At 36.1% G+C, this 19,076-nt stretch overlaps 1 protein-coding gene across 3 annotated transcripts in view; it reads left to right on the forward strand.

Moving 5' to 3' along the window:
- Nucleotides 1-11,157, forward strand: part of CDH18 (cadherin 18) — a 156,187-nt gene extending 145,030 nt beyond the window's left edge. For 2 of the 3 annotated variants that reach the window (XM_008498041.1, XM_030444868.1), the window contains exons 10-11: nt 8,947-9,198; nt 10,667-11,157. In XM_008498041.1, the coding sequence (XP_008496263.1) occupies nt 8,947-9,198; nt 10,667-11,157 (743 nt within the window). Of the gene's footprint in view, nt 1-8,946; nt 9,199-10,654 lie in introns of all 3 variants that reach the window. The other variant, XM_030444866.1, reaches the window with a different exon arrangement.
- The last annotated feature ends 7,919 nt before the right edge of the window (nt 11,158-19,076 follow it).

Genomic DNA, 19,076 nt, shown 5'->3' on the forward strand with positions numbered 1-19,076 from the left:
TGTCTGTGACAAGTTTGTACTTTTGAAACCTCTTGGTTTCGAGCATTAGTTATTGAAAATAATTAGGAGTGCTCTTAACACATGGTAACTGCTATTTTTACCTCTGAATTTAATTATTCCATAAAGGCTAGCATTCTTGAAGGGTTATATTTCTTTCTGTTTGTTATAATTTTTAGAGAAAAAAACGACATTTTAATTTCCTAAGGATGTTTTTAATAATATTTTGCAGAATGATTAAAAACAAAAACTAGATGTCACAGTAAAAGTGGAAGTCAGTGGTAGCTGGATCTGTCACTGCAAAGCTATATTTCTGTTGAAGTCATCTTTGGAGCCAGTTATCCTTTCCTTTTATTTATCCAGAACAAAGGTTTCTTGCCACAAAAAATTCAGTAGACATTTTCTTCCCTTATTTTCATAACCTGAAACAACAGAATTCTGCTCCTTAAGCCCAAATGCAATACTGAATAAAAGTTCCCCATATATAATTTAACAGTTATATATATGCATTTTGACTGAAATCTAGAGGACTTGCCCAGGCATATTTCATAGTTTGACCCTCCCTGCCTGTATAGGTTGCAGAAATATAAAATCCCAGTATGTATATAATTCAAGTCAATAATATTCCATTGCTTCAGCAGAGTAGTTAGATACTAATGTGGCAGTAACTTCTTAGGGTTTTTTGAAAATGCATGTGAGCTTATGTCATTGGTATGATATCCCCAAATACTAATATACAATCGCACACTTCCATAATCTCTCTTGGTGTCCAAGTTTAAAAAATTCATTCCCTCTTTCCCTTTTTTTTAACCTATCAGAGGCCTTTTCCAGAAGTTACACTGCACTTTTCAGAGAGATGGCAAAAGACTGAAGCCCCAAAGGACATTTGACTTAGGTCCAAGGGAACATTTATGAATTTTGTGGACTATAAGGCACTATTTTGCTGGTGGTTTCTTGTTTTTGGTTTTTCCCCAACACTGCCAGTAAAATTTGTACATTTCCTTACCTTGGTAAATTGAGACTGCCATCTTCTGAAATTAGACAAAATTTACCTTTCTCTCAAAGAACAACTCCCCAGATAATGCTTTCCATTTTTTTTTCTCCTTTTATTTCCTCAGGACAAAGGTTTTAATTCACTAAAATAGTTGCAGTTTTATTTTTTGCTTCTGCCTGCTTGTCTCATATGTCTGGCCTTTTGAAAATTTCCCATTGATGAAGAATATTCTGGAGTTAGTCCATCTTTCTAATACTATTCCTTTGAAGATTCCTTTTTTTTTAATGTTATGCCACAAGATACTTTCATACCCACAGAAGCAGAGACCTGTTTTTCTATAATATCTGCGTTCAATGGCATCTGTTTAAGATGAATTTTCTAATATGTTTGCCCACACGTGCCTGTTATGCAAATTAATATTCTTCTCTGTTTCAGATCAAAAAAGGTCACAAAAGATCAGTTTCACTTGGCATTGTTGTAATTTAGGAAGAGAGCAACCTCCAGAGAGGAATCACCCCATCCCAGCATGAATTCCCTTGCAGAAGTTTCTGTTTATCCCTCTTTCCTAATATGTTGAAAATTCTCATCTGTAACCATATTGCATACGAAGTCTATGGCAAACCAGTGAACTGACTTCAGAACTTTAAAGTTACAAATAAGCACTCCAGGTACCAGAGCACGTCTTTCTTGCTCTAGGTTGTCAGAAGTGGCACCAAAGTAAGTCAGGTTGAACCCCCCACTATGCAACCAAACAGAAGTGGGAAACAGCAACATAGCTCCTACCTTCATTTGCATCAAATTTTCTTGCAAAAAGGTATGCAAGTCAAAGTTGCGTACACTCTTGTGGTGTAGTACTTGAAGTTACTACTGGTTTCCATGAAATACCACCCTCTCAATTAGACAAGTTTTAACTTGAGAAAAATTGTATCTGAGGAAGTGTGAAGTTAGTGTTATCCATGGTGTCTGTAAGTACAGTCAGTAGAAGTGATGTTAATGTAAACAGGTTGCATACTGAGTAGGTATTATCACAGAATCATCTGAAGGTAAAAAGTGAAATTCCACCACAAATGAAAAGAACAGAAAACAAAGAATAGCTAGGACAGGAGACATTTTTCTTTCACAGCTCTGTGAACTTCTTCAATATTTTTTTGATAAAAAATGGAATCTAAGACTGATGAAGTAGATATATTAGAGCACAGTGCATAGTTTCTTCATATTTGTTTTCAGTTCTGCTATCGATTGACATTTCACAAACCAATCCACAAGCGAATAATTGTGTTTTAACCCCCAAACTCTGCTCAGTGTTGCTTTCCATTTTTGCTATCTAGTGAACCAGAAAAAAAGCTCATTGTCAATAGCTTTGAAACCAGCATAAGAGAAGGAAATACTTGCAAGTGTTATCAGTAAAGAAATGAAACAGAAATGCCTACCAGTTTAGTCCCATGAAGACCAATTAACCATTCTAACTTTAGAAATACAAGAAATTCAAATTACTCCAATATGTTTTGTTTTGGATTTAATTGGCTATGACTTCTCTGAAACATTACTAAACTTGAACTGCTGATATAAGCAAAGCTGAAAATTATCGGATGCCTTAAGATATAAATTGTTTTTTACTTCATTTTTTTACTTCCATTTCTCTTGTGCCTGCCTGTAATGTATAATGTGTCAAAGTATTTTACAGAGCAGCTGAGTTGGAGCCATGCAGAATTTCCCATGTGTAACCTTCTTGAGATGAATCTTAGTTCTGATTGTCGTTTTTGCAAAGCATAGCCCAAATGCAACAAAGTTCACATCATGAAATGGGGCAGTGTTCACCACAGGTGATCAAATAAATCTTTCTTTCCCTATGCTGGATTTTTTTAATTTCCCTTAACAGCCAAAACTTTCATCTCTAGTGAATCCTTGTTCTTTTATCACATTTCTCAGAGGTGAAATTCACAGTTTAAACCTATTATGATAAAGATGTCTTTCCTTCCAAGTTTAAGAGATTCAAATCTATAGTTCTCATCATCCTAGTGCTGTTGCTGCAATCCTAGACACTTGTCTTCCTTCTCTGTCATAGAATTATAGAATTGTTGGGGTTGGAAGGGACCTTAACGATCACACAGTTCCAACCCCCCTGCCATGTGCAGGGACACCTCCCACTAGGTCAGGTTGCTCAGAGCCCCAACCAGCCTGGCTTTAAAAACTTCCAGGGATGGGGCTTCCACCACGTCTCTGGGCAACCTGTTCCAGTGTCTCACCACCCTCATGGTGAAGAACTTTTTCCAAACGTCTAATCTGAATCTACCAAACTCTAGTTTGAATCCATTCCCCCTAGTCCTACCACTATCCGAGATCCTAAAGATTCCTTCAACAGCTTTCTTATAGGCCCCTCTAGGTTACTGGAAGACCACAATAAGTTCTTCTGGGAGTCTTCTCCATTCTGAACAACCCCATCTCTCTCAGTCTCTTTTCACAGGAGAGGTGCTCCACCCTTCTGACCATCCTTGTGGCCCTTCTTTTGACATGTTCCAGCACGTCCCTGTCTTTTTTTAATAAGAGCTCCAGAAATGGACACAGTACTCCAGACAGGTTCTTGTGAGAGTGGAGTAGAGGGGGAGAATCACCTCCCTCTACCTGCTGGCCACGCTTCTCTTGATCCAAGACAAGGATCCAGTTTAGCTTTGTGGGCTGCAAGTGTACACTGATGGCTCATGTTGAGCTCCTCATCCACCAGCACTCCAAAGTCCTTCTTCTCAGGGCTGCTCTTAAGCAAGTCACTGCCCAGCCCATATCAGTGCCGAATCAGAGGATTGCCTCCACCCAGATGTAGGACCTTGCATTTGACCTTGTTGAACTTCATGAGGTTGGCATGGGCAAACTTCTCCATCCTGTTAAGGTCCCTTTGAAAGGTATCCCCTCCCTCCCGGCATGTCAGCTGTACCACACAGCTTGATGTCATCAGCAAACTTGCTGAGGGTTCACTCAATGCCACTGTCCATGTCACCAACAAAGATGTTAAACAAGACTGATCCCAGTACTGACCCTTGAGGGACTACACTTGTCACTGGCCTCCACTTGGACATGGACACATTGACAGCCACTCTTTGGGTGCAGCCATCAAGCCAGTTCTTTATCCTCTGAGTGGTCCATCCATCAAATCCATATTTTACCATCTTGGAGACCTGGATGTACTGGACAGTGCTGAAGGCTTTGCTCAGGTCCAGGTAAATTATGTCTGTTGCCTTCCCTTGTCTATTGATGTTGTGACCTTTTCATAGGCCTGTCAGGCATGATTTACCCTTGGTGAGTCTGTGTTGATTATACCCAGTCATTTCTTCATTATTCTTCTGCCTCAGCAGTGCCTCCAGGAGGATCTGCTCATGATCTTACTGGGCACAGAGGTGAGACTGACTGGCCTGTAATTCCCTGGTTCATCATTCTTTCTGTTTTTGAAAATGGGGGCTATGTTTCCCCTTTTCCAGTCAGTGGGAACTTCACCAGACTGACATCACTTTCGGAATATAATCAACAGCAGTTTAGCAACCACATCTGTCAGTTCCCTCAGTGCCCATTGGGTGTGCCCCATCAGGTCCTGTGGACTTGTACACTTTCAGGTTCTTCAGGTGGTCACAAACCTGATCCTCACAATGGGGAGTTCTTCCTTCCAGCCCCTGCCATTATCTCCTGTGACTCTGGGAGTGTGGCTAGAGCCCTTGCCAGTGCAGACTGAGGTAAAGAAGGCATTGAGGGCCTCAGCCGTCTCCGTATCACTTGTTACTGGTTATCTGTTTCCTTTCTGATGGGGCCCATACCTTCCCTAATCTTCTTTATACCTTTAATATACCTATAGAAATATTTGCTATTCCCCTTGATCTTTCTGGCTAGATTTAATTCTAACTGACCTTTGGCTTTTCTAATAAGGTCTCTTGTTGCTTGGGCTGCTTCCTTATATGCCCCCTATTCCATCTGTCCTTTCTTCCACTCTTGTAAAGTTAATTTTTCCTGTGCTGGTTTGCTGCATCTGTTTTCAGGTATCAAAGCTATTTCTTGATACATGATCCCTGATCCCTGCTCCTCCTTTTCAAACTAAATTTCTTGATTAAAAAAAAAAATGGTATTTTTTCACTTTAGTAAACTTGTTCATAGGTCACCAGCATCTGTCTTCATACCTGGCTACCTTTAGCTTTTACAGTTTGTGGGATTTGTTTTTTTTTTTGCTTCATGTTAAGATCCTTCTCTTAAAAGTTTTTGTCTTTTTAGTTCCCTTCTCAAAGGGTCTTCTGATAGTTTTTCAAAAGGAATGCAAACAATTAAAACATGGAAGTTTAGAACATTAGAATAGCTGTCAGGATGCAGATGGTACTGCAGCTTGGCTAAGCTTTTGTTATCAATCAGTTTTGCAGGCATGCCCTTACATACCATTGCCCTCAAGAACACAGCTCTGACTAGAATATGATTACTATGCCAATGTCATTAACTTTGATAGTTTTCCACTATCCTTGATTCTCAATGATCTTTGAAAAATCGGTTCTTAGATGCAGTTTCCTTCTCTGTAAAAAATGTTAAAGATTTAATTTGTAAAGAATTCTAAAAGAGAAAGAATGGGAAAAAAAATCATAGTTGCAAATTTTTGAAATTCTGTCTCTTTCTTTGACTAAAATTAAATTATGTGATTTTAACAATTCAATAAAATAAATTTAATTTAACAAATAAAACTTTACAAGAAAAAATGTCCACTTATTTCAATTTGTATTTATCCCATACAGTAGAAAAATGTCCCTTCTTTGTTTGTCTTCCATCCCAGCCAAGCATGGTTTACTTGTAGCTCTTTTTCAAATTTTTTCACTTTTGAAATTTGAATTGTCCTTTTTTTCCATTTTACCATTTTGGTCTTCTCTTTTTTACTTTTCTAACAGTTTTTATTTACTGTCCTTACAAGTTTTACCCCTGTCTGTCCACAGTTATCCTTATAGCATACGTGTTCATACCTGACTTCTCTTTCCTTTACAGCTTCACCAGTAGTCTCTGTGCTTAAATCCTTTCATTGTTTCTGGACTCCTGCTCAGAATTTCTCAATTTTTCTTCATTATATTTGGTCTCTGATTTTTTTGGTGTTGTTTGTTTTTTGTTTTTTGTTTGGTTGTTTTTTCCAGGATTCATTTTCATCACTGCTCCTGTAGCTATATTGTGTGATACTACATCATTCACTCTTAGATTTATGCCAGAGAACAGGAGGTGGTTCTGCTTTCCTGGTCAGATTTGAATTCAGGGTCTTCTTTGAGTGTAAGCCCAGGAAGATTCACATGCAGAAAATTTTGTAGAACTTTTTTACTTCTCTGGACAAGGTAGCAGAATTGAAGTGTCTGTGGCTTGTTGATGCTGTAACAGAAATGAAGTAGATTTTTAATCAGTAATGAAAGGCTGTTCGTATTATTTGTCACCTTTTGGTCACCTTTTGGATTTAGCAGTATAAGATCTGGTAATATTTCCTTTTGGGTTGAGAGACATGACAGATTTTCATATTAATGCTTAGCTCATATATATATGGTTTCCCTTACTACCAATAGGAAATCACATTTCAAGCTGAGATCTTGAGCATATTCTTGGAGTTTTAAGGTATTCTTTCTGGATATCTTCATGTGATTATCACTGTCTCAATTTTTGTAACTTGAAATATGCTACTCCTTAGAAGTGTCACTTGTTTGAAACTGTTTTCTTTCTGTTGACATGTACACGTGCTAAAAAGTGCATATGAGAGTGTTACCCTTCTCTAGACTTAAGAGAGATTTCTAGGTGATTTCTAGACTTCAGTTTATTGTGGCAGTATTAGTGCTGAGGTAAAAGAAATAGAAAAATAGAACCACTTTTAATGAAAAACAGGACTTCTCAGTGAAGCTTAGTACCACAGGCTGGCTGTGTACACCACATACCACTCAGCCTTTTATCTCTTCTAGATCCTGCGTAGCACCCAGTGGAGTTCCAATTTCAGATTAATGTGGGGTTTTTATCTTTTGATTTTATGAAATAATGTGAAAATTGTATTGCAATGTTCTCACGTCACACAAGAAGTAATGTAAAGGAGAAGAAGTAAATAGCATGAGGCTATTTAGGGCTGCTTAAGGATCCACAGTCTGTTGGAATAATATCGAAGCACTGTGTAAAATGGGAAGAGACAAACCTGCTTCACTCTTGTCCATACTGCCTGCTGGAAAAATGTCCCTCTCATATGTTATTAGCTCCAACTGGGTGTTATGTGAGAGAATCCTAGTTGGTCTAGACCAATGAAATACCAGAAAGAGTGCTAAAATACAGTAGGGTGACCAACCAGTGTTCCAGAGATCATACTCCCCAGACTTGTTTTGCTTAACAACTTGAAACTGCAGAAAATAAAAGAAGTTGTTAGATGGGGGCTGTGCTGATAATCTGTAAAAAGTTGCATATCAAGTAAGGAAAGCAATTATCAACTGGATTCTTTACAGTCAGAAAGTCAGTGGAGTTTTTCATGCATATGTAGAAATTATGATGAAACTTTTTTATAAGTGTAGAAAGGCAAAGGCAGAAGTCATCACCTTTTAAATATGACAATATTAGCTTCTTTTTATGTTAAATATGTTTGAAATTAAGTACTAATTCCAGATGTACAGGTTTATTTCTGCTCTTGGGATGAAGTAGAGCTCAATCTATCACTGCTTTGACAGCTAACACACAGACCAGCTAAAGATGATTTTGTATTCTGTGGTGGTTTCCCTCTTTGAGCTACTGAATATTTCATGTGTCCTCCAGCAGCATAAAGGAAGTTGGCACTGACAGTGTAGCATTAAAAAAAAAAAAAAAATTCTGTCAGACAAGTGAGATATTGTTAAAAAAGAAAGAAGGGAAAGTATTTTATGAAATATTTTGTAGCAGAAAGGCTTATTTTACTCCCTGACTGTACCAGTATATGCATTGAAAAAACACATGCAATCTACCTGTTAGTAATCTGGGTTCAGTAAAATAATTTGATTTTTATGAGGTATTTTAAACCAAATCATTGAGGTTTTTATATACTGCATTTAATGAAGTAATAGTAGAAAACCATAAATGTATCAAAGAACAAGCAGCTCTAAATTTGTAAAATTAGACTTGTAACATTAAATTGTAACTTAGAAAAGAAAAACATACTGGCAGAGCCTAGTAAGATTGTCATGGATGGGCACAACCTGCAATTCTGGCCTTAAGGCCACATCTTAGTCTGCTTTAGGGGCAGGCAATGCAATCTGAATTTCAGTGATCTCAAGCTTGATTTATTCAATCAATTGACTCAATTCTGTGACAGAACAATTTGCTCTCTAGTCTAGTTCCAGAATAAAGTGGAAATAATTTATTTCTTAATAATAAGGTAATGAAAAAATATCAGCATTACTGAGATTAAGAACTGTGGAGAAGAGCTTGCCCTTGTTTCTTCCTTCTCTTGACCTCCCCAGAGCATCAGTATTTGGCCCCTGTGCTTTCAGTTGTTTTCTGAAAGCTGACTTGATTCATCTGTGTGTACAACGTGAAAGTCTTATTTTAATTTTTATTAAGACCTTTAACATTCTTCTGAGAAAAAAGAGGATTTTATATGGTGGAATATTTTCACAATAGATATTCTCAGAATTCCAGGTACATTTATAATTTTCCATATATTACCAACAGCATAACATAGGACTAAAATGCTTGCAAACTGGGCCCAAAATGCTTATAATAATTCATCTAGACTCTAAGACAGGTCCATGAGGTTCAATAATCTTATTTATGTAATGCTTTTATCTTTCTCTTCTTTTTCTCTGTTGGCCACAAATGCTTCCTGTCAAGTTTTAATTCTAGACTGTGCATTTTCTAGGACTGGTTTTAAAATGCCCTGGGCTTCTACTGGATGGGTAACAGAGTCAATAGCGTTTTTTTCATTTTTGATTCATTAAAATGATATTCTGTTTTTCACACTGCAGATAATACAGCCAGTATCATGACAAGACGAAGGAGATACAGTCGGACCACTCAGGATATCTATTACCTCCCAGTTTTGATTTCTGATGGTGGAGTGCCCCCTCTCAGCAGCAGCAGTACTCTCACAATTAGGGTTTGTGCCTGTGAGAGAGATGGACGAGTGAGAACTTGCCATGCTGAAGCTTTCCTCTCCTCAGCTGGACTGAGCACAGGAGCTTTAATTGCAATCCTGCTCTGTGTTGTCATTCTTCTTGGTAAGCCACTTTCAATATTAAGTAATGTTACCCTTCCACTGGCTCTTGGAATGTGACAGGGTGGAAAAATTTAATATGATATGGTTTTGAATCAGAGGCTGCTGTCTTTTAGTATCAGGTAATTAGAAAAACAGCTGTGATTTAGGGGGGAAAGGTTTAGCTAAAATTAATAGAGAAAAATGCCTCTTAAGTACGTTTGTGAACGTGGAAATGATTTTTCGGAGGTTATCAAGTAATTAGCACTGCAGATCTTTTTTTCTATAATTTGGAAAGATTTCAAAAAGCCACTGACTCTAATTCCATGTCTAGAACAGTGTGAAAAATAATAGAAAAGAGATGAGGAAAGCTTTTTGAAATGCATTGCACTGTAAGGAGCACCATTAGCACTATATAAAAAACATTTCTTAATTACCTTTCTGAGATAAGCTGATAGCAATGCGCATAATCCACAGGGGCAAGGGACATATGAGAATATAAAATAACTCCATTTGATAAATGTCCTTGCAAGTACTTTTTTTCTTGACTTTTTTTTTTTTTCTTAGACCAGTTTGAATGTTACTCACTAGTTAAAAGGGGGGGGGTTTGTTATTTTTTGGTTTTTTCCTGGTAGATCCACAAATTACATATTTCTCTACTGCCTTTCTGAGTTCTTATAGAAATGGCAAGAAGTAATGAGAGTTGAGATTTTGAGGATTTTTTCTTTCTAAAGACTGTACATTTTCTAAAGACTCCTTTTCTCACAGGCTACTTGAGAACTGTCTTGTCAGAAAATTGTTTTAAAATCTACTGTAATACATTTAATTTATAATCTTACATTTTATCATCCAACATTGAATATTCATAAGAAATTATTTTTTTTACTTTTAAATCAGTGTACACACTAAATTTTTATTGAAGTTTTATTGAAGCATTCAAAGCCCTGAAAAATGTCAGCCTTAGTTTCTCATTTCTCTTCTAGCTGAAAGAATGTTATCCTCTTTTATCTCCTTTATGAGATCTCTTATAATCTAACTAGTGGATTTTGTTATTGGCTCAAGAAACCTTAGCAACCCCACAAAGAAAATACTAGTAGCAAAGAAGATATTAGTAGGGCTCTTTACTGGCCCTTGGGAAGACAAGGCTCTATCAGGAGTTCATAGTTTCAGTAGAGCATTATTAATTTTCCCCTCAACTGTGTGGTCTCAACTTACTGCACTTCCACATGTTGCTATATCAAAACAGAGCTGTTTGTATTTTGTGGGTGCTTTCCAGGCATGCAGTCGTCTGTCTTCAGGTAACTCACTATACAACAAAAACACTGCTCCCTTAGCAATATATGTGCCTGACATAATGATCCCAAATACCATTATCCTGAACGTATTAAACCCCTGTGTTCATAACTTACTGTTTGCTGTTTTCTGTAGCACGCATGTACTTAATTCAGCTGTAAACTTTAAACCTGCTCTAATATCTGCAGTTTTCTCTTTAGCGATTGTGGTCCTTTTCATCACCCTGAGACGCAGCAAGAAGGAGCCCTTGATCATTTCAGAAGAAGATGTCCGGGAAAATGTCGTGACATATGATGATGAGGGTGGTGGAGAAGAAGACACAGAAGCATTTGACATCACAGCACTGAGAAACCCATCGGCTGCTGAGGAGCTAAAATACCGGAGAGATGTTCGTCCTGAAGTAAAGCCTATGCACAGGCATCATCTATCCTCAAGCCTTGACAGTATAGATGTTCAGGAGTTCATTAAACAAAGATTGGCAGAGGCTGATCTGGACCCCACCGTGCCCCCCTATGACTCCCTACAGACATATGCCTATGAGGGTCATAGATCAGAAGCTGGATCTATCAGCTCTCTGGATTCAGCCACAACACACTCTGACCAGGATTATAATTACCTTGGTGACTGGGGACCTGAGTTCAAGAAACTGGCTGAACTCTACGGAGAAATAGAATCAGAAAGAACAACTTAGTTACAATTCCTAGAAAAGAGAAGGTCATAAACAACTGAAGAAATGACAACAGCAATGGCGACAGAAAATGAACGCAGTACTTGGAACTGAGCAAGTTGTATGCAGTTACTGTAGAACAAGTGCCCTTTTCATATTTGAAACTGGGTTCTCCAAGTGGAAGAAAGTCAAATTTTGAAAAATACAGAAAAAAAGGAACTATTGTCCCTTGTGTATATTTTTTAATTGCTCAATAAAGTCCATGGTACTGTATCTGTAACAATACCTAAACATCTCCAAGCTACAGTGAGTTTATAGTCATGCCTGTTTAAGAAGATAGCTAATAAAGGAGTAAATCTCTTGAAGGTGGTTGTGATATTGCATTTCAAGCTGTGCTCTAGGCCTTGTGATCCCAATGTGAGGTAGCCATGGGGATTACTATCAGTGTGAGAAATGCTAAGTCTGTTTCCTTCTATAGAAGGGATAACTCACACCTGTCCACTTAAATAAATGGTCCTTTGATGATTTAATCTTAATGAATTAGCAGGTTGCATTGAGATAATGTCATTTCATTATTTCTTTCATAATCTTTTCATTCATAACCAGCTAGTAGTGGGAGGGCATCGTTAACTATTAGTGCAAACATGGTTCAAGCCCATAACCCCAGAGCTGCTCTGTTAATGCGTGTTAGAGAAACTGTTGTTTCCAGAATTGTGCTTCTCTTTTTGTCTTTTCACAGGAGCATCATTCATTTAAATGGAACAGGTCCAAAGTACTTTTTATACAGCAAAGCAGATGAAGCATAGGCTTTTTCAATAAAAACAGCAATGGCAGCACCATTAAACTATGCAGTTGTTTGGTTCACTGTGCTTCACTTATGTCAACGGATGAAGCTTTTCAAATCTTTTGCTGGTCTGAGTCCAGGAGCTACAACAGTCAGTTTACAACACAGAGTTCTTAATCATAATGTCTCTCTAATTCCGTGTGTGACTAAAACCAAAATAGAGCTGCTGATAAAACATCAGAATAGAGAAGATAAAAACAAAGAGAAGATCACGATGCTTTTTTCTTTTTAGTTCAATCTACTTAGATTTAATTTCTCTTAGAATAATTTCCATCTAAGCAGAACAAGCCTTTGTCTCCCTATTTCAAACACTATAGGAACAGGAACTTTTAAAGTTAATGTAGTAAGAAAAAATTAAAATGCACTGATTTATTAGAATGAATCAATTAAATAAATTAATTCATGTTAGTAACATTTTAGTGTTGCAGAGCTGCTTATCAGTTCTGCTTAACATTGCAGGCTATTTAACACCTAATCCAGCAGATTAGTGATTTCCTGTTTTGTTTGAAACTTCAACCTTTTGTTTGTCCTTCTTGTTATACTACTATGAGAGAAGACACTCATAATATTCCATGAAAGATAATGACCTTAAAGGCTCACCATCTATTGCAGTCTTCAGCTGCTAAGGGATTGTAGCTGCACTTAGGGAAGCGGACATCTTGAAATACACATCTGTTAGGGAAACTCTCCAGAAACTGTACTGGTTTTTTTTACTCTCCGGACTGGTGTAATACAGATCTGTACACGCCATTAGACTCATCACTGTGCATTTTAATTGCCCCTTACCTTCAGCTTAGTAGAGAAAAATGTACCTTTTATGCCTTCCTTTCTTCACTGTATGGTTGGGTAGGCCCTACACATGACAAAAACTTCTGATGAGTTCTGCTTTGTACATTTTTTTTTAATTTTTAAATTTTTTTTCTGATGTAGTGGACTGCCTCTGTTTTTAACAGCCTTCTGGAAAAATTAGCAGATAAATTTTTAAGAAACTTTTCAAAACTTTTAAAGTGTTAGTTGCACTATAGTTTTGGAGTTGTTTTTTACTACTGTTTCAAGTTTGCAACCTAAAAATTGTAAATTTTCCCTTTCTCTCGACATCTGAACTCACAGGGCAATTTAGAGGGGAAAAAACTCGGAACCCTAAAATGTTCTGCTGATGATTTGAAAGTAGTTTAATAACCTATGTTCAGATGCTTTATTGTTTGTTTATCTTTTTTTAAATTTGTTGGTATTGTTTTAATTTTACCAAATACAGAAACTTCTAGAAGTACATTAAAGGAGACATTCTAATTGTAAAGTAAGACAGATGCTTTAATGCAGTAAGGATCATCCTAAAGATTAGAATGGTTTATGTGCTGTCTTTTTTGAGATTAGAGTTAGGATATGTTTCAGTTTTGTTCCAAATGAAGCAACTAGTTGTTCGGGATTTTATGAGGAGAAATGTTCTTTTTACCTGGCTCACACTCTCTTAATGCCACCATCTAGAGTTTTATATTGTAGAGTGCTAAGAAGAAAATCTTACAACATAATTTGTAACATCAGCAATAATAAAACTGCATCCACTGTTGTAGTATAATTTCTAGAGCCAGGTATTAATTATCAACATGTCTGCTCCCTCTGGCCCTATACTGAAGAAGGGAAACTCAGTTGTATTTTGTGTTTTAAGCAGTGTTCCCATTGTTGTTTTATTCTTATTTGCATCATAGAACATGCAAGCTTAAAGTCAACAAAATTTTAATGACATAAGCAGATAATTACTCCTTACATTCTTGTTCTAATGTTAACGAGGGAAAGAGGTCACATCTCAGAGAAATAAGAATGTCCTTTTCACCATTCCTGGTGCTCTTTGCTGTTGTGCAGCACGTGCATCATGCCCACAACTCCAGAAATTCTGAATCCTTCAAAACACTGCAGGGTTGTTGAGTACTGCTCCAGTGATGCTGCAGTGTGTGCTTTTTGGTGTGCCCTATCCACAGTGATTGCCAGTGTCCTTTTCTGTCATGGTATGTCTGCATGCTTGCTATGGTTACTGGTGTTTTACTCAGAATACACATCACAGTGCCGTGTTGTTTGCATGACTAATAGCAGACTATTAAATCTTCAGGGCCACAGAAAAGGGCTTCAATAAGTGCAGAAAGAACAGGTTTAATTATATGTTTTCTTGATCCCACAAATTTTTTGTTTGGTCATTTGTGTCCTAGAAATAAATTTAAACTATATTTGAGAATTTCTATGTTAACATTGAGCAAACTGGAAGAAAATTAACGCTGTACACCATGGAGGGCATGATCATTTTGTAGCATTGCTGATTTAAATGAAGTATACCTTCTGTGAAAGTATTATGGGAAACTCCTAGTTTATTGTTTAAGTCTGATGGTATAGACTTTGCTTAAAGCTTTCATGGACCTTTCGTGTAGTCGTAATTCTTAGATAATTTCCTATTAGCCTGCATAGCAATCTTGGTGCAATTTACCAACTAAACCCTGAAAACTGCCAGTTTGACTTTAACTGGAAGATACTAAGTTAAATGACACACAGAAAAATTATGCATAAGGTCTTTCCAATTTACAGTTTCATTTCTGCAACAGCCATTAAACTAATAATACATTTACACCAAATTAATTAGTTGCATTCTTTCAAATAAACCTTCTTTCTTGTAATGTTGGGGACGCTCAGTATGCCATAATCTTGATATGTCATTTGAGAAAATGGTTTGTATGAGTATTTTAAAATGTTAAAATGTTTTGTCAACCTAAAACCAGTCAAAAATGTAACTTAATACACTTTACAGTGAAAGGAGAGCATGAATTCAACTTTCATTACATTAAGATTCATATAGTGAAATTTCTTACATGAGCACAGAAGACTAAATTCTGAAAGTAATTTCACTCTGTTATGCACTTTATTTTTTGCATTCTTCTTCTAAAACAAAATTAACAGTAAGCATTTTTTGTTTAAAATTCTATTATGCAGTACTTTTAGTTGTACATACTGCAAGAAAATGTCCAAGTGAATATGTTTTCCTGGTATTTAAAAGGAATCATGAAATTTATATGGTCTAAAGCTTTCTAAAATAATCCTTCAAAAAATCTAAGCGTTGGACCAGTCTGGAGTTAACAAACTTATACACTCACACAAAGAGTAACAAAGGAGAAGTTCTAAATGCAGAGAAAAATATGAAATTATGCTGCCTAGGGTTACTTTGTGCATTATAAAGTGCTAAGACCTTGTACTTGCAGTACAGATAAATGGCATGGTATATTCTAAGGAACATTTGGAGTGTGTTGCAAGTATTGGGCCATCCTTATTTTTCCAAAGTCTCCAAAAATATATATTTTTTTTAACAGAAGTGTAATGTAAATTATACCTCCTTATGCAAGTGTTACTGATAGAAATTGTTATGTTTTCTTTTAATAAAAAAAAAAGGGACAAAATCTTTTATTCGTATTTTTCAAATAAAATATACTCTTTGCTATGGTGATGGGTTATTGTATTCCTCATCACAACTAGAATGGTTATTTTCTCGTCACTCATGTTATTTTATACTCACCAAAGAAATGTAATTAAAGGTACTCTGTCTTTAAGAATCAGATATGATACAGCAGTATTAATGAGGTTGATGTCAGAAATGGTGTGGTAACTTGAACTAGATTTTAATGCTTGTTATACTCACAGAGTTGTGTCACTATTTTAAAGACTATCTTTGATGATTATTGCTGCAGATGGGTAGGGAGAGAGAGACACCAGGAGATACTTTGCAACTGACTGCAGTATAACTGCTAAATGGTTCATTGCTTTTACTCCAACCATCACTGTCCTGAAACTGAAATACAGTGTTATAGGATGAATACGTTATCCACAGGGGTGAGTTAGGGATATGCACATGTATGCATCCAGATTGATGGTGGTGACACAGAATTAAAAAGGAGAAAAAACAGGCAAGGATATTCGCAGTCATCAAGCTCAAATATGTTCAATGCAAGTGTACAGGTATCACTCATTCTTTCTAAAGGAAGTAACAAGCTTTACCAACAAATTACATCTTAGAAGATATTGGTACAGTAGCTCAGAAGGAACTTGTGTCATGGAAGGCATTCTTTCCCAGACTGACATAAAATTAAAAAATAAAGCTGAGGTTGACAGTAAATGAAAGTACTTTTTTTCATAGTATCCTACTTGCTCTACTTTATTTTCCATAAGACAATATAGATTTTGTACCACCATGCTATGCAATTCCCATATGTTCCTCTGCACAGCACACCCCTCCCCAGAAAACCCAAACCAAGTTTGGAAAAGGAACTAGCAGGTTTGTGGTTTTCAATTTGTTCCTTGTTTGAGGTGTTTGATCTTTCTGATGAAAGTTTATAAAGATTTGAGATCATCTTTAATCCACAGGATTAATTGAACATTGTTTTTATTTTCTAGCAGTACTTATTATCCACTTATTGCTACATTAAATTCTATGTTGCTTGAAGTCCTTAATACTGCTTCCACGCAGCAAAAGTATTTAGGTATAGAGAGTCTTCAAAAGCTGAAAAGCTTTACGTGTAAGTTTAGTAGACTTTTTTTTGTGGCCTTCATGACTCCATGTAGCATTTTTGTGTTGTATAACTCCTCACAAATCTTACCAACACATTCACCCTTTAATTATTCAAGATGACAATTTTACAATATTTATTCAACAAACTTCTTTCCCACTTAGTGCCTCTGAAGTTAGTTTGTTCTGGAAGTATGTGTGACAGAGCATTCTATAGTTAATGGGCAGTCAGTATGTTCAGAATCCTCCTCATCCAACAAAGCAACCTTCAAAGAGAAAAAGTATGTTGGAATTAGGACTCTGAGTGCATCATAAAACACACAGAGCTCGAAAGGTGTTAGACTCCTAGCCAAGCCTGGACAAAATCAGGGTCCACAGGACATTCATAGTAGACCTTGTCGTCAATGCACGTTCATTGGTAGTCTAAATAGATGATATATTCAGTAGAAAGCCTAATAAATAGGTGAACTAGCCAAATATCTGAACTGTGACATTTTCAGTTAAGAGTCCTAGATAAGAATGGATCGGTCAATGCATTTTCCAGGCTTTGGTTGTGAAAAGACTTCTGATGCATACTGCAGATCTAACACATCTCTTTACCTCCCACAGTAACTAATTTGAAACAAATACTATTGCTCTTGACCTTATGAAGATTGCTCATTGTTTACTTAAAATCTGAATTAATATTTGTCTTCCATGTTTAAAAGTTCTTTCAAGTATCTTCTGAAATTGGTCTGCACCTACAAGTAAAATGCAGCACTGTTTTAAAGTCAGAAGCACAACATATCTAACAACCAATTTTCATGATAGGATTTGGTGAAATGGTCAAATATTTGTGTACTTAAAGTAAAATTAACTCTTACTAAACAGACTTTCTTTATGTAGGCCTGTTGAATTAAAATTATTCTTGAAGTGTAAAGGTTTGTGAAAATATACACATCCTGATTGTGTCGTAAAACCGTATCTGTTTTACTTAAGAAGAACTAAAAATCAGATCTATTTAAACCTCTTAGAACGTACTCTTTTTGACTAATGTTGTGCTTTCTAGTTAGTTTCAGCTCTTTATGCTACATAAGTATTCAGCTGAGAAATGGTAACATGGAGGAGAATGAATCAGATTGATATCTTTTTCATCTCCAGTTGCTATAACTACTAAAAAAAAGACAAATTCAAAACATGTTTCTTTATGAAACAAATTGGATTACCAGCACTGAGAAACAAGTCACTTGCATATGACATTAGTAATAATAAAAATAATGTTTGTCTTCTTTGTTACTTGTTTTTAGCATAAAGCATCAAATCAGAAATTGTTGTACAATTTCTTCTACGTCTCTAAAATGTTTAAAACCTGACAACTAAAGAGAACATCTCTGTGATGCACATTCAAAGAAAAGTTCAAGTGTCAAAAACATTTTACTGTTTTCCACAAACTTTCTCCTAATTCCCTCAGTACATTAAGAAGTAAATTCTGTTGAATTGATAGAAAGTCTATCAGAAGGACTGTTCTTTGACGAAATCCAGGACAGAATTTATCACCAAAATCTGCAAGGATAAACTATAACTGACAGTCTAAAGCACTTTATCATGGCTGTGAAAAACTGGCTTCAGAGCAGCAAACTAGATGAGGATCTACCAGTTCAACTATTCCTTTCAACATCTAAATACACAAATACAATGAATTTTTACTGATTGCTTAATTAGTATGTTTGAATAAAATAGCAATCTTTTTTCTGTCAAACTGTGGGGATGAGTGATTCTGAAAACATGAGTTATATATTGGTCACTTTATGTCCTTAATTCTTTTATGTTAGTTTGGTTTTTTTTCTTTTTTTTTGGACTCCCACCAACCCTCTTTTTTTTTTTTTTTTGCTGGATACTGGGAGCATTGTGTATGATAATTAATCTTAATAATATCAGTGCAATGGGGTAATAAAACTTTTATGTCCCTGAAACATGGAAATACTTAGAGCAGCAAATGATGCCAAATATACTAATCTTCTCTTTTTACTCTGGGCACATATTTTAATGGGACCTTAAGACAGCTGAATTCTTTATCTTTTTCCAATGCCTAAGACCATATTCAAATCATTCTATAATAACAATCATGGTTTTATAAAGCATTTATATTGGCCATGACCCTAGTGTTCTAGGTCTCATAGAAAATTACATATTTCACTAAAGACTTTTTGGCTTAAAAGGCACAATTTCTGAAGCCAGTGCTTGAAAGTAAAGACTTGCAAGAGAAAAAAGGGAATTGTAGTCAGTGTGAAGAGCAATAGGAGCGTAGTAGAGTAGATAACAAATATCACAGAGTAAAAATAATTATTGATTAAATGATCAGATATAGGCCATACAAACAGTTAAATACATACTGATAAAGGGTAGATTTCTCAGTAGTGTGTAAAGATTTTTGTTGCACAGTTTTATGATTTAATATACAATATTTTATTACTATTCCCATTACAGCAGTTTAGACTTGGACTCAGGCTACCTCCTGCCAAGTTATTTTTTAGAAGGAAAGAACTCAATGTGAGAAAACAGGTCAGATGATAGAAACATCCC

This window comes from Calypte anna, chromosome 2 (assembly GCF_003957555.1).
Source record: "Calypte anna isolate BGI_N300 chromosome 2, bCalAnn1_v1.p, whole genome shotgun sequence".
Classification (NCBI taxonomy): Eukaryota; Metazoa; Chordata; class Aves; order Apodiformes; family Trochilidae; genus Calypte; species Calypte anna.